This window comes from Perca flavescens, chromosome 16 (assembly GCF_004354835.1).
Source record: "Perca flavescens isolate YP-PL-M2 chromosome 16, PFLA_1.0, whole genome shotgun sequence".
NCBI lineage: Eukaryota > Metazoa > Chordata > Actinopteri > Perciformes > Percidae > Perca > Perca flavescens.
In genome coordinates, this window is record NC_041346.1 from 6795080 (window position 1) to 6812512 (window position 17433).

At 42.3% G+C, this 17433-nt stretch overlaps 1 protein-coding gene across 1 annotated transcript in view; it reads right to left on the reverse strand.

The window, feature by feature from the left end:
* Nucleotides 1-17433, reverse strand: part of cfap44 (cilia and flagella associated protein 44) — a 36926-nt gene that overhangs the window by 10016 nt on the left and 9477 nt on the right. Inside the window, exons 14-27 of the mRNA XM_028602175.1 lie at nucleotides 16450-16560; nucleotides 16204-16356; nucleotides 15558-15770; nucleotides 14105-14247; nucleotides 12866-13145; nucleotides 10871-10926; nucleotides 10516-10678; nucleotides 8827-8957; nucleotides 8222-8430; nucleotides 6655-6799; nucleotides 6277-6454; nucleotides 5138-5379; nucleotides 1877-2135; nucleotides 1272-1475 (exon numbers count right to left, since the gene is read on the reverse strand). Of these exons, the coding sequence (XP_028457976.1) occupies nucleotides 1272-1475; nucleotides 1877-2135; nucleotides 5138-5379; nucleotides 6277-6454; nucleotides 6655-6799; nucleotides 8222-8430; nucleotides 8827-8957; nucleotides 10516-10678; nucleotides 10871-10926; nucleotides 12866-13145; nucleotides 14105-14247; nucleotides 15558-15770; nucleotides 16204-16356; nucleotides 16450-16560 (2487 nt within the window). The remainder of the gene's footprint in view (nucleotides 1-1271; nucleotides 1476-1876; nucleotides 2136-5137; nucleotides 5380-6276; nucleotides 6455-6654; nucleotides 6800-8221; nucleotides 8431-8826; nucleotides 8958-10515; nucleotides 10679-10870; nucleotides 10927-12865; nucleotides 13146-14104; nucleotides 14248-15557; nucleotides 15771-16203; nucleotides 16357-16449; nucleotides 16561-17433) is intronic.

A 17433-nucleotide genomic window follows, 5' to 3' on the forward strand; every position in this document is an offset into this window, starting at 1 on the left:
CCTGCTGGCTTCTTGCCTTGTGTGTTCATGTCTTTGTCTGATGTTTGTCTGATTGTTGGTGTGCTATGTTTCTATTGTACATTTTAGCTTAATAGTACTTTTTACTAAATGTATTGTAATTGTTATATTGTTATGTAAATATGTAATTTTACTTTGTTTTAGGGTGACTTTTACCATCTGTCTAGGGACTGCAGATGAAAAATAGCCTTCTGGCTAGCTCTGGCATATTGACAGAAATGTTTATTAATATGCACTGTCCCTGTAATAAATAAATACAAAAAACAGAAAATGACATGAAATTACACACAGACAAGGTCTTAGGAGACTTATAACCCTGAATAAATATTGCACTGGATTTAATGTAGCAGATTTAATAATAGGATAGATTGATGCATAAAAGAGTTTTTAAGTCTGATGCGTTTGAAAGAATGAACTCTAAAGCGCCCGTTTGAAGGCAGAAGCTGATATTCTCTGTGCAAAACATGTGAGGAGTCATTTGAAATATTCCTGGCCAGTCTGAGCATACTGTTATTGTGAGCTTCCTGAAATGTGCTACAAGTAGTCCTATAATCTTTGAACAAATTTGAATTTGATCAAATAGCCGTTACCGGTGAGCTGAGGAAGGCCTGCAGTGTTACCGTCGCTGCGTTACATTAGCGTTTCAACATGCCCTCCTTCTGTTCCCTTCAGCCCTTGGTATGATGTAATAGCATACGTACGTCGCACGGAGGCCACTCCCACGGAGAGCAGAGGGAAAGTGGGGGATTGAAATGACACGCACCTGCCTTTGTTCACTTTCAGCCCAAACTATATGGATCGACCGGGAGTTGTAGGCTTAGCGCTACAACACGCGTCTTATTTTTTATTAATTATGGCATTCTATCCCCGTTTTTATGTTCATTCTATGTCTGCTTATGTCATGCAACTTCTTTATTGTAAAGGATTTCCTGTATGAAAGGCGCTATACAAATACTGTTTATAAAAAGTATTATTACTGCTTTTTACACATCATAAACACCTGCAGCCTCTTGTAATGAGGCTTGGTAATCAACTGCATGAGTTTGTGATTTAGAAAGTTTGCGGCCTGCATGATTAATCATATTATTGCTTATATCTTGCAAAAACTGAATTTCTTCCATGCATTTACAGATAATGCTGAGAATAAAGAAATCACACCTACTATCTATCTAGTAGATAAAAAGCATAAAGTAGATATTAACTGACATTAGTTTTATTACATTACAATAACATGCACATAAACTCTCTCCCACCATGATGCTTTTCTCCTCCTTGATGCGTGCGCTGAGATTCTCCTGCAGCTTGTCCTCCCTCCTCTCGAACTCCTTGAGGAGCAGCAGCTCCTGGTAGAGCGTCATCTGGTGGAGGTCGGCCATCTTCAGCTGCCAGTCCAGACGCAGCTTCTGGTGACGCAGCAGCAGCAGCTCGGCGTCAAACTGACACACCCAACTCTCCATCTGAAGATTACAAAAACACATCCACAGATTACATGCTATAGTGTAAAAATGTTAGTGAGTAACATTTTTATATTAATGAACGTCTGTTACATTCAAGCCATTGCCAAATGAGTTGATACAAAGCTAATTAAGACTATCAGCTCCACACAACTCTCTCTGTATTCCTCAGTATGGCTGTGTTCAGAAGATTGTGTCGTTCTGACGACTTTCCTGCCTAGCGCTACCCAAGACGAAAGTGATTGGTTCAAAGAAATGTCAATAAACCAGAGCACGTTTTTCTCCCATCCCGGAATGCTGCGTGGACTATCTAGACCTTCCTTCGCAGCGCTGCGGAGGAAGGTCTGGCTATGTGAAGCTACCTTTTATTTAATCACAGAGTCATCATTCAATGGAAGACAGACCTGCTCCAGCAGAGAGTCCTGCTCGCGCAGCAGTCTGATCTCCTCCTCCATCCGGAGCTCCTTCTCCAGCTTGCTCAGCTTTGCTTCTTCCTTTTCTTTTTCTTCTCTGGTTAAATATGAAGGTGACAGACCTGGAGTCCCTTCCTCTCCTCTCTCCTCTTCTTCTTCCTCTTTCCCGTCCTCTCCTTCCATCTCTTTCTCCAGCTGCTCCAATAAACTCATGGCTCCCTCCTGCTCCTCTTGCTCCATGTTCTTGAGCCTGTTTGAAAATAAAAAAAAGTCAATATGTGTCTTTAAAAATATGCCATCAACAGCTAATCAAAATATTCTGAGGTTCAAGTTCAGTATAAAAACAGATTTTTACACCTCCTTTCATTATTTTATAAAGTGTGCAGCAACACATATACAGTGATGGTAACAATTAGTGTTAACATGCGCAGCAGTGTTTTCCCTAGCTTTGTGGAGGACTTAGGTGCACATATTTGGCGGGGGGGTTAGGCAAGAAAATGTTGAAAAACTAGAGCACATAATAACTAAATAACTCTCAAAAACCTTAAAGTGCATGTTTTTTAATCCTCCGTGTCCTCCTTGGCTACTAGCAACTGCGTGGAGGAGGGGTGGGGGTGGTGAGCGATCACGGGAGGGTTGTATCAGTGTCATTACTGTCATTAGAATTCCTCAAGGGGGAAACAGAAACTACGCACCATAGTTTTAAAGAGAAACTTGCTAAAGAAGTCCCACAAAAATCAGAAATTACATCTGAGAAAACTCAGTTACAGCTCGGGTGCTGCACCTAAACCTTACAATGTCAGGAAAAACCCTCAGCAGTAACTGCGGTATGGTCTTACCCCGGTTAAAAGAATAACCGGGTTATGCCAGTTCTCCCCGTATACATGAGCGGGGAAGAATGGGAAGAATGACGAGAGTAAAGCTTGGTTTATGGTAGCCGCTGTGTTCCTGGCGCGAGGTGTGCGAGCCATAACACAAAGTCACCACAGCTTGTCGTTTCCAGCGCGAAGGCCCCCACAAACTGTCGCGGTGCGTGCACCTCTGAATGTTTGTAACTACGTGCCCAATGCGTGCGCTGCGCTTTCAGTTCAACATGGTCGGCTGGAAAGAGCAGGGTTCGTCTCTACAAAAATCTGTATGATTCTTCATTTATTGAAAAAAAATTCTGGTACAGGATATAAAATCCTCTATTCCAGACTCAAGCAACACAAAACAAATATATACTGTATATTCACATTTTAACATGTTGTTTTCTTAAAACACATTTATTGCATGATTGATATTTTCTAACAATTCATAAATAAATTACTGACAAGCTTTATAATTATACATTACACCTTTTGACAGGCAAAATGCATACAACCTATTATTAAAAGAATGAATTGAAGGGGAACGCCCAACTTCTTCTGGAAGCGTGTTATGATGATTACCATGATTTTACCGAGTGTGAAAAATTCTTTCTCTTTTCATACAGGCATGTTCTAGGGTAAAGTTTTAAAGAATTCCCTTGTGTCTCATACCTATTGCTCCAACTGTTACATCATATATTCCCTGTACAACCTTATACACCTGAATCATATCACCTCTGTATCTTCTAAATATGAGATCATCATGTACAGACCAGGGAGTCAAACAGCCTTAAAGGTCCCATGGCATGAAGATTTCACTTTATGAGGTTTTTTCACATTAATACGAGTTTCCTCCAGCCTGCCTATGGTCCCCCAGTGGCTAGAAATGGTGAAAGGTGTAAACCGAGCCCGGGGTATCCTGCTCTGCCTTTGAGAAAATGAAAGCTCAGATGGGCCGATCTGGAATCTTCTCCTTATGAGGTCATAAGGAGCAAGGTTACCTCCCCTTTCTCTGCTTTGCCCGCCCAGAGAATTTGGCCCACCCATGAGAGAGAAAGAGACATCTTGGCTTGCAAACGAGCAAAGTGGCAGTTGGTCAAGGCCACACCCTCACCCTCCACCTTGCCCCCCCCCTCTCCTCCTCAATAGCTAAAGACACAGAAATGGCACATCCTAAGCTCATTGTGGGACTGGCTCTAGTGGCTGTAATTCTGCACCAAGGCTGGATTTCGGGAAAGAGACTTCAGATACAGTATTAGGGGACCACTAAGGTCTATATAAAAGAGACTTCAGATACAGTATTAGGGGACCACTAAGGTCTATATAAAAGAGACTTCAGATACAGTATTAGGGGACCACTAAGGTCTATATAAAAGAGACTTCAGATATAGTATTAGGGGACCACTAAGGTCTATATAAAAGAGACTTCAGATATAGTATTAGGGGACCACTAAGGTCTATATAAAAGAGACTTCAGATATAGTATTAGGGGACCACTAAGGTCTATATAAAAGAGACTTCAGATACAGTATTAGGGGACCACTAAGGTCTATATAAAAGAGACTTCAGATACAGTATTAGGGGACCACTAAGGTCTATATAAAAGAGACTTCAGATACAGTATTAGGGGACCACTAAGGTCTATATAAAAGAGACTTCAGATACAGTATTAGGGGACCACTAAGGTCTATATAAAAGAGACTTCAGATATAGTATTAGGGGACCACTAAGGTCTATATAAAAGAGACTTCAGATACAGTATTAGGGGACCACTAAGGTCTATATAAAAGAGACTTCAGATATAGTATTAGGGGACCACTAAGGTTCGGTGTCACGCTTGAGTATACCTGATGCTTAACTCTACCTCCGGTACAGTGCTCTGCGAACGTATAATTTGTCCGAATAAGGCTTTTTCGTCCTGTTGACCTTTGTAAAAATCGCAACAACTTGGAAAGCGGGGAGAACATGGACGACTTTTTAGCGCTGTATATTTCATACATTTACTTTGTATGCCATGGCGAAGTCCTCAGTGAGTTTAAATGTATAAAGCTTGTGTTCCTGCTGTTGTTTTTGCTGCCGTTGTTCTAACTGTTCTTCTTCTATTTCCGGGTTAAAAACCACTGCAGCGGAGTGGGGAGGGGCAGGTACTGTATAATCTATGGAGTGTGAGCAGACATGTATCCAAAGCTTACCCGAGTTAAGGTTTATACATGCACGAATACCACGGTTATTAATTATCTAGGTCTGTTTATTCTCTTTGTCTGGGAAAGCCCACCGTAACAGCTTTTATCATCCAGAAAGACTACTTTGTGTGTTTTTTTGTTTAAAAGAATCCAAAAGCCTACATAAAAATAAAGGGTCTGCCAGATTTGTGCATTCATATACATAATTTGGGAAAAATTACCTTTGTTCCCTCAGATGCCGATATCGCTCCAGGGTAGCGTGGCTGTACTGCAGCCTCTTCTCTGGGGTTTCCTCTGGTAGTATGGTGGGCAGGGTGGGTGGAGGGCGGTGATGGATGGCCGCCAGGCGCTGCTGGACCTTCTGGACCTGCTGAGCCTGAGCGCACAACTGAGACACCAGGCGAACCTTGGAGTCCCGCAAGGTTACGATCCGTCTATTCATCTCAGTCTGCTTCTCACGCATCTAGAGGGAGGGAGTCATGGAATGAATCTGCTATGCATGCAACTAATTAGGGCTGCAACAACGAATCGATAAAATCGATAAAATTCGATTACTAAAAAAGTTGGCAACGAATTTAATTATCGATTCGTTGTGTCGCGCAACTATTAGGCAACCTAGTCGCGGAGATAAAAAAAAAAATTGAGTTGAGCGCAGAGAGGAGCAGCGCGGAGCGAAAGAAAAGAAAAAAAGAGCAGAGCGGGGTTAGAGGAAATACGGAGAGAGACCGGAGAGACACGTAACGTTCTGAAACACTCGGCGGAGGCAGAGAAATCAGTACGACCTAATATAAGTCATCCAAGTCATCCTTAGTTGCAGCCCTACAACTAATGTTCTTTCAATCATGAATCTAGTGACATGAATCTAGTGAGTATTTTTATTAGTCGGTTAAAAGGTGCAGTAAGCGATGCTGCTCAAAGTCGATATTTGGACTCAGCTGCCAAACAAATACAACACATAAGCTCCGCTACCCAGATTCACGGACATTACATAACGCAACTCCTGGCCGGGCGGCACATTCACATGCTCTCTCCCTACCATCAACGGACGCTGCCTGTTGCCGATTGGCTGGAATAGTGTTTTGTGGCTTGTGCTCTCCTTTCTGTTGTTTTCCATTTACAGAGCCAGGGCTGTGTAGGAACACCAGCTTTTTTGTCAGCGCACACAGAAATAGAGAGCTAGGTGACTGTGAGGAGATATTCACTGTATTTGACAAAAAGTGTATTATTGGATTAGCATCACTTACTGCACCTTTAATGCTTTCAGGGAAGAAGTTTATGTTGTGAATGAGCTAAGAGGTGTGTGTGTGTGTGTGTGTGTGTGTGTGTGTGTGTGTGTGTGTGTGTGTGTGTGTGTGAGTACATTTTCCTCCAGGCCTATCAGCTGCGCTCTCTTCCTCTCAGCGTTCACCCTCAGGTGTTTCGGCACCGTGAAGTCTTTGGCTGACTTTAGTTTTAAGTCTCCAATGTTCTCTTTGGCTTCGCGGATGGCCTGCACATCCTGCGGATCCTCACAGTTCTCGTCTGGCTTCTCTGCGTAACTGAGACACAACAATCCATCACAGTTCAGTTCAACGGCTCGGTTTTTGCACCTGAGACCCCTAGCGGGTTACTCTGGCACTGCATTTTCTTTTCTTTTTTTTAATGACAGGAAACAGACCATAAAACAAAATGGAGAATGCCATGTAAATCTAATTAGAGCCCAGAGGACCGAGGTGAGGTTGTTGGACATGACACTCACAGTTGGGCCCATTCCTTCCTTCTCTTCTCTATCTTGGCTCGAGCTTGTTCAGCTTTCTCTGCAGCCTTTCGGAGCCTCTCGACCTGCCTATCCGCCAGCTTTATCCCCGCTGGACGAGCCGGCGGGGGGCGCAGCACCTCCTCTTCTGGAGAAGACAAACAAGTAATAGGTTGAACATAGAGACAGAGCGCATTGCGTCATACTCTACAAGCCACTCCCACCGGAGAGGAAACTCCTCGCTCTCCATTGACTTGTATTTACGGTTTCTTCAGGTTTGACCAAGTCAAATTTAAAGTGCTCATATTATGCTTCTTCGATTTCTTTTATTGTGTTATATATCTTTTTCGTGCACGTTATAGGTTTTCAAAGTGAAAAAGCCCAAAGTCCACCCCAAAGGGACTTACCATCTCCAACAGAAAACACTGTTCACAAACTGCTCCAAACAGCTCTATTGTAGTCCAGCCTTTACTTCAGAGACAAACGTGGTCACTTTGTAACACATGTTATAATGCTCGCCTAGCTGCTAGTGTGGCACGCCCCCTTTTACTCTGCTTCTGACTGGCTAGTAGTCCTTACGTAGCTACTGAGCATGTGCGACTCCCAACAAAGATGGAACAGAAGTGCGATGCCTCACTCTGTAGCTAAAACAGAGAGCTCAACACACAGGGTGAAAAAGGAGCTGCAGCAATGTGCAGTTTTTTAAAATAAATGAAACCATTTAAACCTATTCTGATATAACCTGTAAATACAATTATGGACCTGAAAATGAGCATACTATGAGCACTTTAAGACTTTTTAAGACCTTATATGGACCATTGTGAATGAAATTCAAGACCCACATCACGACATAAAGTCGAGTCCAGAAACATCTTCTGAAACCAAAATTTAGATATTTTAATGCTAGACTTTTTAAAAACCCGCGGAAACCCTGTGTATTGAGTGAGGGTGCTTCATCGTCAATTCCGTCTGCTAGCAAACAGCAGACAGATGCCTTAAAGCTTCTGTGTGGTGATACTTATTCACTACCAACAATGTAAATAACTCAGGACTAAAGTTTTTATAAGCTGCCGACTGGAAAAACTGAGATTTTATTAGGACAAAAGTGAATACAGACATGAGGAATCATCAGGGAGAGTGGGAAGGCTGTGGGATCCTGACACTAAGCTAACGATATGTTCAACGTTACCTTTGCTGCAAGCATTTTGTCAAGTCAAATATCAAAATGTCAGTTTTAGGCCAACTATGTCTGTAAGTAAGGCTCACACACGTCACATTGAACATTCATTATGTTAGAGTTTTGTCTTCATAAAAGCTCAGTTTTTTTTGGAGTCGGCAGATTAAAAACTTATGGTTCCTCTACATTGTTGTTAGTAAACATCACCACACAGCAGCTTTTAGGCATTTTTCTATTGTTTGCTAGCAGGCGGAATTGATGAGAAGGAACCTTCACGCAATACAAGTCAATGGAGGGTGTAGAGTTGTTTTCCCTTTCGATGGGGGCGGGACTTAAATGCGCTCGGTCTCTATGTCTTTGACAGGCGAAACAAACACAAAACCACCTTCCTACCTTCTAATACGCTGCTGTCTTTTGCAGGCTCGGCTCTGGATTTTCTGCGTTCTGGTGCAGCAGCTTCGTCTTCGTCAGGCAAGCCGGGTCTGTGATGTCTGAGACCGGTTGAAGGCCTGGCGAGAGCCGGCAGACGGTAGGTGGAGACTCTGTGGTCGCTGCGGATAGCGACCACAGTGACCACGTTGGCCTCCAGAGAGTCCTTGAACCTGAAAACAAACACTAGAGGTGAGGGTTTCAGTCCGGGGGATGGTTCACTTTACCGCCTTACGTTCTACCCACATGGACAACACGCCTCTAGTGACAGATGTGTGCACAGATAAGAGTCAGTATAGTCAAGGTCAGACATTTTAGGGGACATAAACATAAGAAAAACTCATATTTGAGTTGCGAGGATCTTTAGCTAAAACGTGCAGTAATTAGAAAAATAACTACAACTTATTTACCAAAGTTTTAATATAGACAAGTTTCAAAATGGCAAAACAGTATCCAAGCATCATTAACAGACAATAATGATCAATTATTATTAACTGTATTTCAGCAATGATACAGCAAGTATGCTTTGTGTGTGTGTGTTTGTGTGTGTGTGTGTGTGTAATCAGTACCAGTCCTGTAGTTTGCGGAGTGCTATGCTGCTGCGCTCCTCCTCCCAGGCCATCTGCTTTCTGACCTCCCTCACCCGCTGGGCCTTCACCCTCTCGGCCTGCTCCCTGAAACGCTGATCAAGCTGCAGCTCCTACACACACACACACACACACACACACACACACACACAGACAGACAGACAGACAGACAGACAGACAGACAGACAGACAGACAGACAGACAGACAGACAGACAGACAGACAGACAGACAGACAGACAGACAGACAGACAGACAGACAGACAGACAGACAGACAGACACACACACACACACACACACACACACACACACACACACACACACACACACACACACACACACACACACACCCTTGCCTGAAGACTTTTCCAAACCCTCATGATATGAAAGACTTTTCCCTAGGTTTGCGGAAGACTTACGTGCACACATTTGGCGCAGGCGTTACATTATTATTAACATATCTGTGTCTAAAACATTGGAAAAGCTAGAGCAGAAAATAAATAAATAACACTGAAAAAGCTTTCTTAAGAAGTCCAACTACAATCATTAGATGAGGAGAAAAGTCTTTTAGTCACGTTCATTCGGCTTAGGTGCTGCCCAAAACGGCTCGGGTGCTGCACCTAAACCTTACAGTGGTAGGGAAAACCTTGGAATCTGAGGTTTAACTTAAACCTGATGCAGAACTGGTTCAAATAAGGTTCAGGTTCAGTATAACTACAATCATTAGATCTGAGAAAAGTAATTTAGTTAGTTTTGATGCTCACACTGATTTCACATTCATTTGGTTAAGGGGGTGCCCAAAACGCATTGGGTGCTGCGCTTAAGCCTTATAACGGTAGGGAAAACTCTGTTCTAATATGCCTAAACCTAACCCTTACCATCAGCACTTAAGTAACCTGGTTGCAATTGGCTTTCTACAGTAAACATATCAATAAGAAACACATTTCCACAGCTGGGAAAGGAGATTAGAGGAACCTGTTTCCCCCCGCTAGATTTGCAGATGAGGACAGATAATGTCATGTCAGGATGCCTTCTTGTTTTTAAATAATTCCATCCACTGCGTATTTAACAAACTATTTTTGTCAATTGAACGGACCAATAGAGGCATATCTGATATTAGTTAGCCTGTGATGACAGTTGCTAAGGACAGCTGGTTCTGAAGGGAAGAGCTAGTTCTGTAATCGCAATCCTTTTACATAATCTTCGTTTCTTTGTTTAACCGCAATGAATTGCTAACATTAGCTAAGGTCCTGAACGGTATGGCTGTTGATCCTATTGCCGGTTTGATGGTCATTTAAAAACAAAAATACGTTGATAATAAAGAGGCATGGTTACGTCATAGGCTGTGTACTTGTGTTATAACATTATCTGGGTCACGTCACAGTGATATAACCAAAAGATGTATTCTGGGGTTCATTCGAAACTTTTAAATTTGTTAGCAAAAGTAATACATGAATACATATTTTTACTTTTTATTTTATCTGATTTCTGAGACAATTAATTGTGCAGTCAAATTTTAAATTGTTACAGCTCTAGTCAAGACGCTGTATCTTGTTTCTGGTGTGAATGTTGGCTGCCTCTTTTAGTTTTATGCTAAAACTTAACAGAAGCTGCAATGTCAAACCACATGAACTGTCAGATGACAGTGGATGACGGAGGTGTGTGTGTGTACCACAGGTTTCAGGCGAACTTGCTCCGGCAGACTCTGGTTGACGGTCAGCAGCTGTTTAAACTGCTTTTGGAGCTCAGCCAGCTTCTTCTGCTTCGCCACAATCTTCAGCTCGGCCTCTCGACGCACACGGTCCTTTTCCAGCTTCTGCTTAGCCGTCTCAATGCTGGAGGGAGACAGCAGGGTGGGGGGCAGGGGTTGGAAAGTCAGATAAGATAGAACTTGAGTTGGATTTTCTTTTATAATTAGTGACACAGAAAAAAAGAAAACAAAAGAAAAGTGACACGTAAGACACAAATAGAGTGACAGGGAAAAAGAGGAGGACCAAATTATCCTTAAACAGATTATTCACGCTCACCTGTAGGCTGCTGGGTCCTCAATGTCCTGGGCCAACGCCTCATTCTCAAGACCCACCTGTGTAAAACGTGTCAAATAAAAAAGATAGTACTTTACAAGCAACCATGCATTTGGCTTCCCTGCAGCATACCTTCCATAAATAGTTTTTTTGCTCCCAAAAGATTTCTAAATCATGTGCTAAACAAATTTTTTAACAATCAACATCTTACAATCTGTACAACATACAACACCCTCCATCCTTGGAACCCCCGATTTGGATCTAAAACAAAAACTGACAAACAGACAAACAAGACTAAAGCCCGTTTTATGGTTCTGCGGAGGCTCCACGCAGAGCTTTCGCCGTAGCCTACGTAAGTGGCCTCATGTTTATACTTGTGCGCTGGTGTGTGCGTCGAGCCGGCATGTGTGTGTGTGTGTGTGTGTGTGGGGGGGGGTGTGAGCGAGGGAGAAGCGAGAGAGTGACGGCGATTAGCTTCAGAGCGAGTAGCGACTCTAGAGTCATAGTGAGAGGAACAAAGTGTCTCCTCTGTGCTTTCTGACCACGGTGGGAAATCTGGAGCAGGAGAAGATAACCCTCTGCTTGATTTCATGTTGTTTATGGAGAAGGAGAACGTGGAAATGAGTCGGGGGAGGAAATGCAACGCTACCAAGCCACGGCTGAGCGATGTGTAGTTATCGACAGGTGCACGTCAGGCTACGGCGTACGGTCCTGCGTAGACACAGAGGGGTCTATTCGTCGATTTGACGCAGAAGCATAAAAAGGCCTTAAGTCTACAGTCATGCTAGCAACTCTGTGAGGATGTACTGTACTTAGGCACAGCAGAGCTTTGAGCTAAATGCTAATGTCAACATGCTAACACACCCACAGTGCCATTTGGTAATGTTTTGCAGATATTTACAAGTATTGGATGAATTGAAATCTTGACTTGATGACAGCACAAGATTGAAAGTTAATGCCAATGTGTGTTATGGTGACACAAGGGGAAAAGTCAGGGGATCACCACAGTCATTAGAATACATCCTCTGGAAACCATGAATGTCATTCCACCGGCCATAAGACTTTTGAACTCATGAGCTCATCGCATGTCACTTTACTTTCACCCAGGAAGCGCTTGTTCGTTCCTCGGGAGTGTTTTTCCAAACCACAATCTTTTTCCTAAACTTAACTAGTCGTTTTTGTGCCTAAACTTAACTGTCATTGCTGCATGATGCTCACTTTTTCTGGCTTAACTCCACCACGTGGCCCCTGAAAGGAGCCACATCTGGTGGTGCCTGTAGCCGGCTCACAGTCACCTGTTGGCGGCTAAACAACCGCCGCTGGTAGCCGGCGTCCCGGAGCTCTGTAGCGGCTAAATCCAACCAGCAACTGCTGCTCGGATTTTATCGTTCTACGGCACTACAGACTGTTCACGGTACAGCGCTTTACTTAGTTTAAAACACTTCAATTTTAGGTATATAATATATGGTAACTGTTTCACCTCTATATTTACTGTATATATCAAAATATGATATATTACTTCTTATTATGCATATACATTTACTACATTCATGTTTACATTCAGCTTATTTATTTGAAATTTCTGTCCTCCACAAATTTATATTACCTCATTTTACATTTATTATGTCATACTTTATCCCTATATTTTATATTGCACTCTTTTCGGTCTTTGATTTTCATTTTTTGGAGGGAACTTGAGACCCGAGGATTTCAGTGACAACGACTGCTTTTGTAATTGTTGTGCATTAATAATAAGAATAGAAACTTCAAACTTGCTGGTACCAAATTGTGCCAATCTATCCATTAGATATAGATATATTTTACTAGATACTAGAGGAAGGAGGCACTAGAGGAAATGTCAGGGGATCACCAAAGTCGCTAAGATTCATCCTCTGGGGGAACATGAATGTCTTCAAAATGTCTGAATTGGCAGACCGGCTGATTGACTTTGTCATCCATAGAGCCCCCGCTGAGAGAGTCAATAAAATACTGACTGACCCTGGGTGAAGGAACCCTGGCCCTCGACCTCTGCAGGCCTTTCTGCAGCTCCTCTGGAGGAAGCAGGCTGAAGGAGAAGATGTTCCCGTCATCTCCCACCGTCAGCACAAAAAGGTCGTCATGGCTACAGCGGATGTGCCGCAGGGGTCCGTACTTGTTGTCGTGGACACTGAGAGCCCAGTAGGCCTGCATGGAGGTGAGGCTGTGGTCAGCGGGCTGCAGAGGGAAAACCCTGATGGAGCCGGAGTGCATGCCGCAGAGCAGCAGCTGCCTGTTGGAGCTACAAACAACAGGAGGGGAACTTATACAGGGAACATGATTGTGTTTTCTGGCTTTAGTTCACACTCCTACTTCTTCACAATATTCTGCACTAGGCATATTTATTACTCTTACTGTGCAATATGCCATTTCTATTCATCCGCACCCTATCTCATCAGTAAATCTGTATTTCTTTTAAATTGTTTACCTGTCTGGATATAATAAGGGTATTTATAGTCTACATATTACTATTATTATTTCTTATAATACTTCTTGTATATTTTTCTTATGTCTATTTAATGTGTATTTGTCTTATTCTGATGTGTGTGAATTTTTTTGAGCTTCTGTAACAAGGGCATTTCCCCGGTTTGGGATCAATGAGTCTATCTTATCTTAAGTTATATTATCTTGAGGTAATTGTTTGCGTTATTTTTATTTTGAAGATTTTTTTTGTGCTGACTCTTGGTGGATTTAAGCTGCATTAAATGATTTTTGCACACTCTGCAACTCCAAAACAAGCTGGCAGACAAAAAACCCTGACCTTATAACATTATGATGGCTAACATTTAAGCACACTGTTTTTTACACATCTAGCAGACACAGAGCAACATTACTATTTCATCTGATAGGTGTTGTGTTTGTGTCCAACTGATGCATGTAGTCAAATATCCACTGTCCTTTTAGCTCTGTTTTGGTCTAAACCAACTCCTGTGATAAATATCTGGCTCTTTCTTCACCAGCTATTCAATAACTGTCGTCTGTCTGCTGTTCGGTGCTGAGCAGGGGTTGATAAGAGAACCAGCCAGCTGTAAAAGTCAAACTATGAGCTATAAAAACGCAAAAAAGCTCAGCAGCACTCCAGAGTTGGTGAGAATTATCTGTGCGTTCAGCCCCACGAACTCCATTTTTCACATTGCATTCTGTCATTTGATTCATTGTTGATATAAAGAATACTGATTTGTAAGTTTGCCCTCTGGCTACCTGAAGGTGACGGAGCGAATGGGGTCGTTGTCTGTGCTGTGGACGGGCAGGAAGTCAAAGGGCTCATCCTGCCGCTGGTCCGGATCCTGGTCCTGCTTCTCAGAGAACTTACAGTGGTACAGGAAACCTGAGTCATAGCCACCCTGCACCAGAGAGAAGAGAGAGAAATGGATTCAGACTTTAAGTAAAGAATTGTTCAAAATCCGGCCCAAAATGAACCTAGGGGTTAATAACACGTGTACCGAGTTGCCCGTTTTTGGGATATGTTTTCATGGTAATCGAATGTTACCAGTTTTAGCACAAACTGCTAATTAGCTTATAACGCTAGTCGTCGGTGCACAACATAGCTCAGGCGTGGTGTTCGTCGTTCAACTGGTCGGGATTGTTTTCCCGACCATGGCGCCTGCCTGTATACGTAAACGGTACTGTATTTATAATCTATCATTTTAATAAACTGTCTGTACATTTACAAAGTTCTCAATGCTTCGGTTTACATGTAGGGACCCTCATTATGCTACCGTGGAAGTGTGGTGCTACTTGTTAGTGGTATAGAAATAGCGATTTCTTTTTACTTTATCCGTGCCCCGACGACTAGCTATATTATAAGCTAATTAGCGGTTTGGGCTAAAACTGGTCACATTCGATTAGCATGAAAACAGATCCCAGAGAACTGTTGACTCTGTAATCATGTCTTATTAACCCCTAGGTTCATTTTGTGCCGGATTTGTCATTTAAGTGTTATGATCAGTCTTGTTTTTAATAAAGTGTTGGGCTGGGTATTGTTTGAGCAATTTCTTATAATAGTTTTGAAGCTATACCTGTGTTTTGGTACTGGTACACTATTTGATTCGGGAGTGTATTACAAATAGCATATGGGCTGGACAACTGATCAGACCAAGTAGAACTGCATGTGCTCTAGTCTGGAACAGCTGGTGCTGAGTAAGGAAATACAATCATGCAGCGTGTGGTGTAAAAGGACTCTTAATTGTTTGTCTTTTGATCCAGTTGCACTCTTTGTAGAGTTTCCGGGCCATGTTTCTCTCATCTCTCATCTCTCTAGCCACTAGCTCATCCAAATTTAATGTTTTTCCTCAGTTTCTTTATTTTTTTCCCCACAAGGACCAACTCTCATGGTAATTATCTATTTATAAAATGTTTAATTGTGGCCTACCTAATGATTAGTGTAACATCTCTGTATTTAGTCAGTTCTGTGTGAATTTTTATGAAATCAGGAATTGTCTGATGACAATAACATTTGAATACTTTTGACATTGGACATTTATCGGGATGTAAAAAAGTACTTGTGTTCCATGCCTGGCCATGATGAAGCGTGGGTTCTTGCTTTTTTATACTGATCGATTAACAAATTGACTGCTTCAGTTGATTATAGTGTGTGTGTGTGTGTGTGTGTGTGTGTGTGTGTGTGTGTGTGTGTGTGTGTGTGTGTGTGTACCATGGAGAGCCAGAACTGGCCAGGCTGTGAGTAGAAGCCACAGTAGAGAGGACTGGGAGACTCGGGGATGTAGATAGAGGGCAACTCTTCCTCTTCCTCCTCTTCTTCTTCCTCTGGCTCTATGTCTGGATTCTTTGATTGTTTCAATCTCTCTTCTCTTTCTTTCTTCTTTTTCTCCTTTGCGGCTTGACGTCTTGCGATTTCCGCCTCTCTCTGAAATACACAAACACACAAATAAAAGCCCAAATGGTGTGAAACCAACATGGAGTTAGTTATTCACAATGAACATGCAGATTTGCTTTTGAGTAACTTTTAAGATAGCAGAAAATGAAGGAAAGATAAATACTTAAATGAGACAAGGCCACAGAGAGAAGTAAGGCTGGGTATTCAATACCGGTACCGATACAAACACTGTGACTTCGATACCGGTTCCTAAACGATACTTTTTTCAATACCAATTTTAAAAAACAAAAAGAAATTACAAGTGGGCAATTATATCGACATTGATATACGAGACTAGATATCGTCTTACATTTTTGATATCGTAATATCGTGATATGACACAAGTGTTGTCTTTTCCTGCTTTTAAAGGCTGCATTACAGTGAACTGATGTCATTTTCTGAATTTATCAGACCAATCCCAGACCTTGATTCGTGATTTGATGCTCCTGAACCTGAAAGATCTGCTGGACAGGTCCGGCAGCTGGAAGGTATTGCACGGCCTCTCGGCCTCTGGATCAGGGCTCTGCACTTCGACGACGTGACCGCTCTGACACAGGATGAGCAGCCTGTTTTCACTCTGGGTAAAATCATGAAAGAAGTCGGTTGAATCAATAAGGTTCCATTGCAGAAAGTATTTTGGGTGCAGTTGGGTGTCGGAGACCAAACATACGTGGGAATGAGGTGACCACTCCAGCGCCTGCACCGGCCCGGGAACCCTGACGAAGCCGATGGGGTTGTATTTTTCCCCGATGGTGAAGAAGAACACAGTGCTGTCGGAGCTCTGAGCAGGAGGGTGGAGGCGAGAGGTCAGTAAGAATAGAATAGAATAGAATGCTTTCTATTGTCACTATACACATGTTAAACGAGATTTAAAGCAACTCCTTTTCCAGTGCCAACACGTACAGGAAGGGTAAGGTGCACAGTTCTGAGACGCTTTATACATAAATAAAAAAATAAAAAGATTAATATGGTTTTATATACAGTGTGATATGCAGTGTGGAGCATGATATTGCACAGTATACAGATATTGCACAGTAATGAAATTGCACAGTATTATCAATATTATCAAAAGTATTAGATTGCACAGTAGGTGGGTAGAAGAAAGTCCGGGGGTTGGGGGGTAAGACTGTGAAGGTGTGAAGGTGAGACGAATAGCAAAAAAAGGAGAAAAATAACTAAACTATGGATTAATAACGTGTCTATAGAAACTTCTCAAACCACTCCTGTGGCATAATTAACATCTCACAGTTCTAAACACGACACCAGATCACAGGATAGGTTCAAGTATTCCCGAACTAAGATATTCACACGATAGCAAGCAGGTGGTTTATTCCCCTTGGTTTTTATTGTGTCTTTTAAAGTAAAGACGACAGAAATAAGCAAGTGACAAATGAAATCCATGTGTGTTTAATGACGTTATGCGATTGAGGGTAAGATCCACAGGCTGAGATCACCTGTATCAACAAAAGCTGCCAGACTAAGGTGGAACAGGAACAGATATAAGTCTTCTTTTTCCTTCATATACAAAAAAAAAAATGGATGTGTGATTGTGCGTATCTGTAATTTGTTCTCAAGTCTCTGTTGTAAAAAAAAAAGATCCTACTGTAATCTTATGGAGACTTTCTCCTGAAAAATAAAGGTTAACTACCTCAGG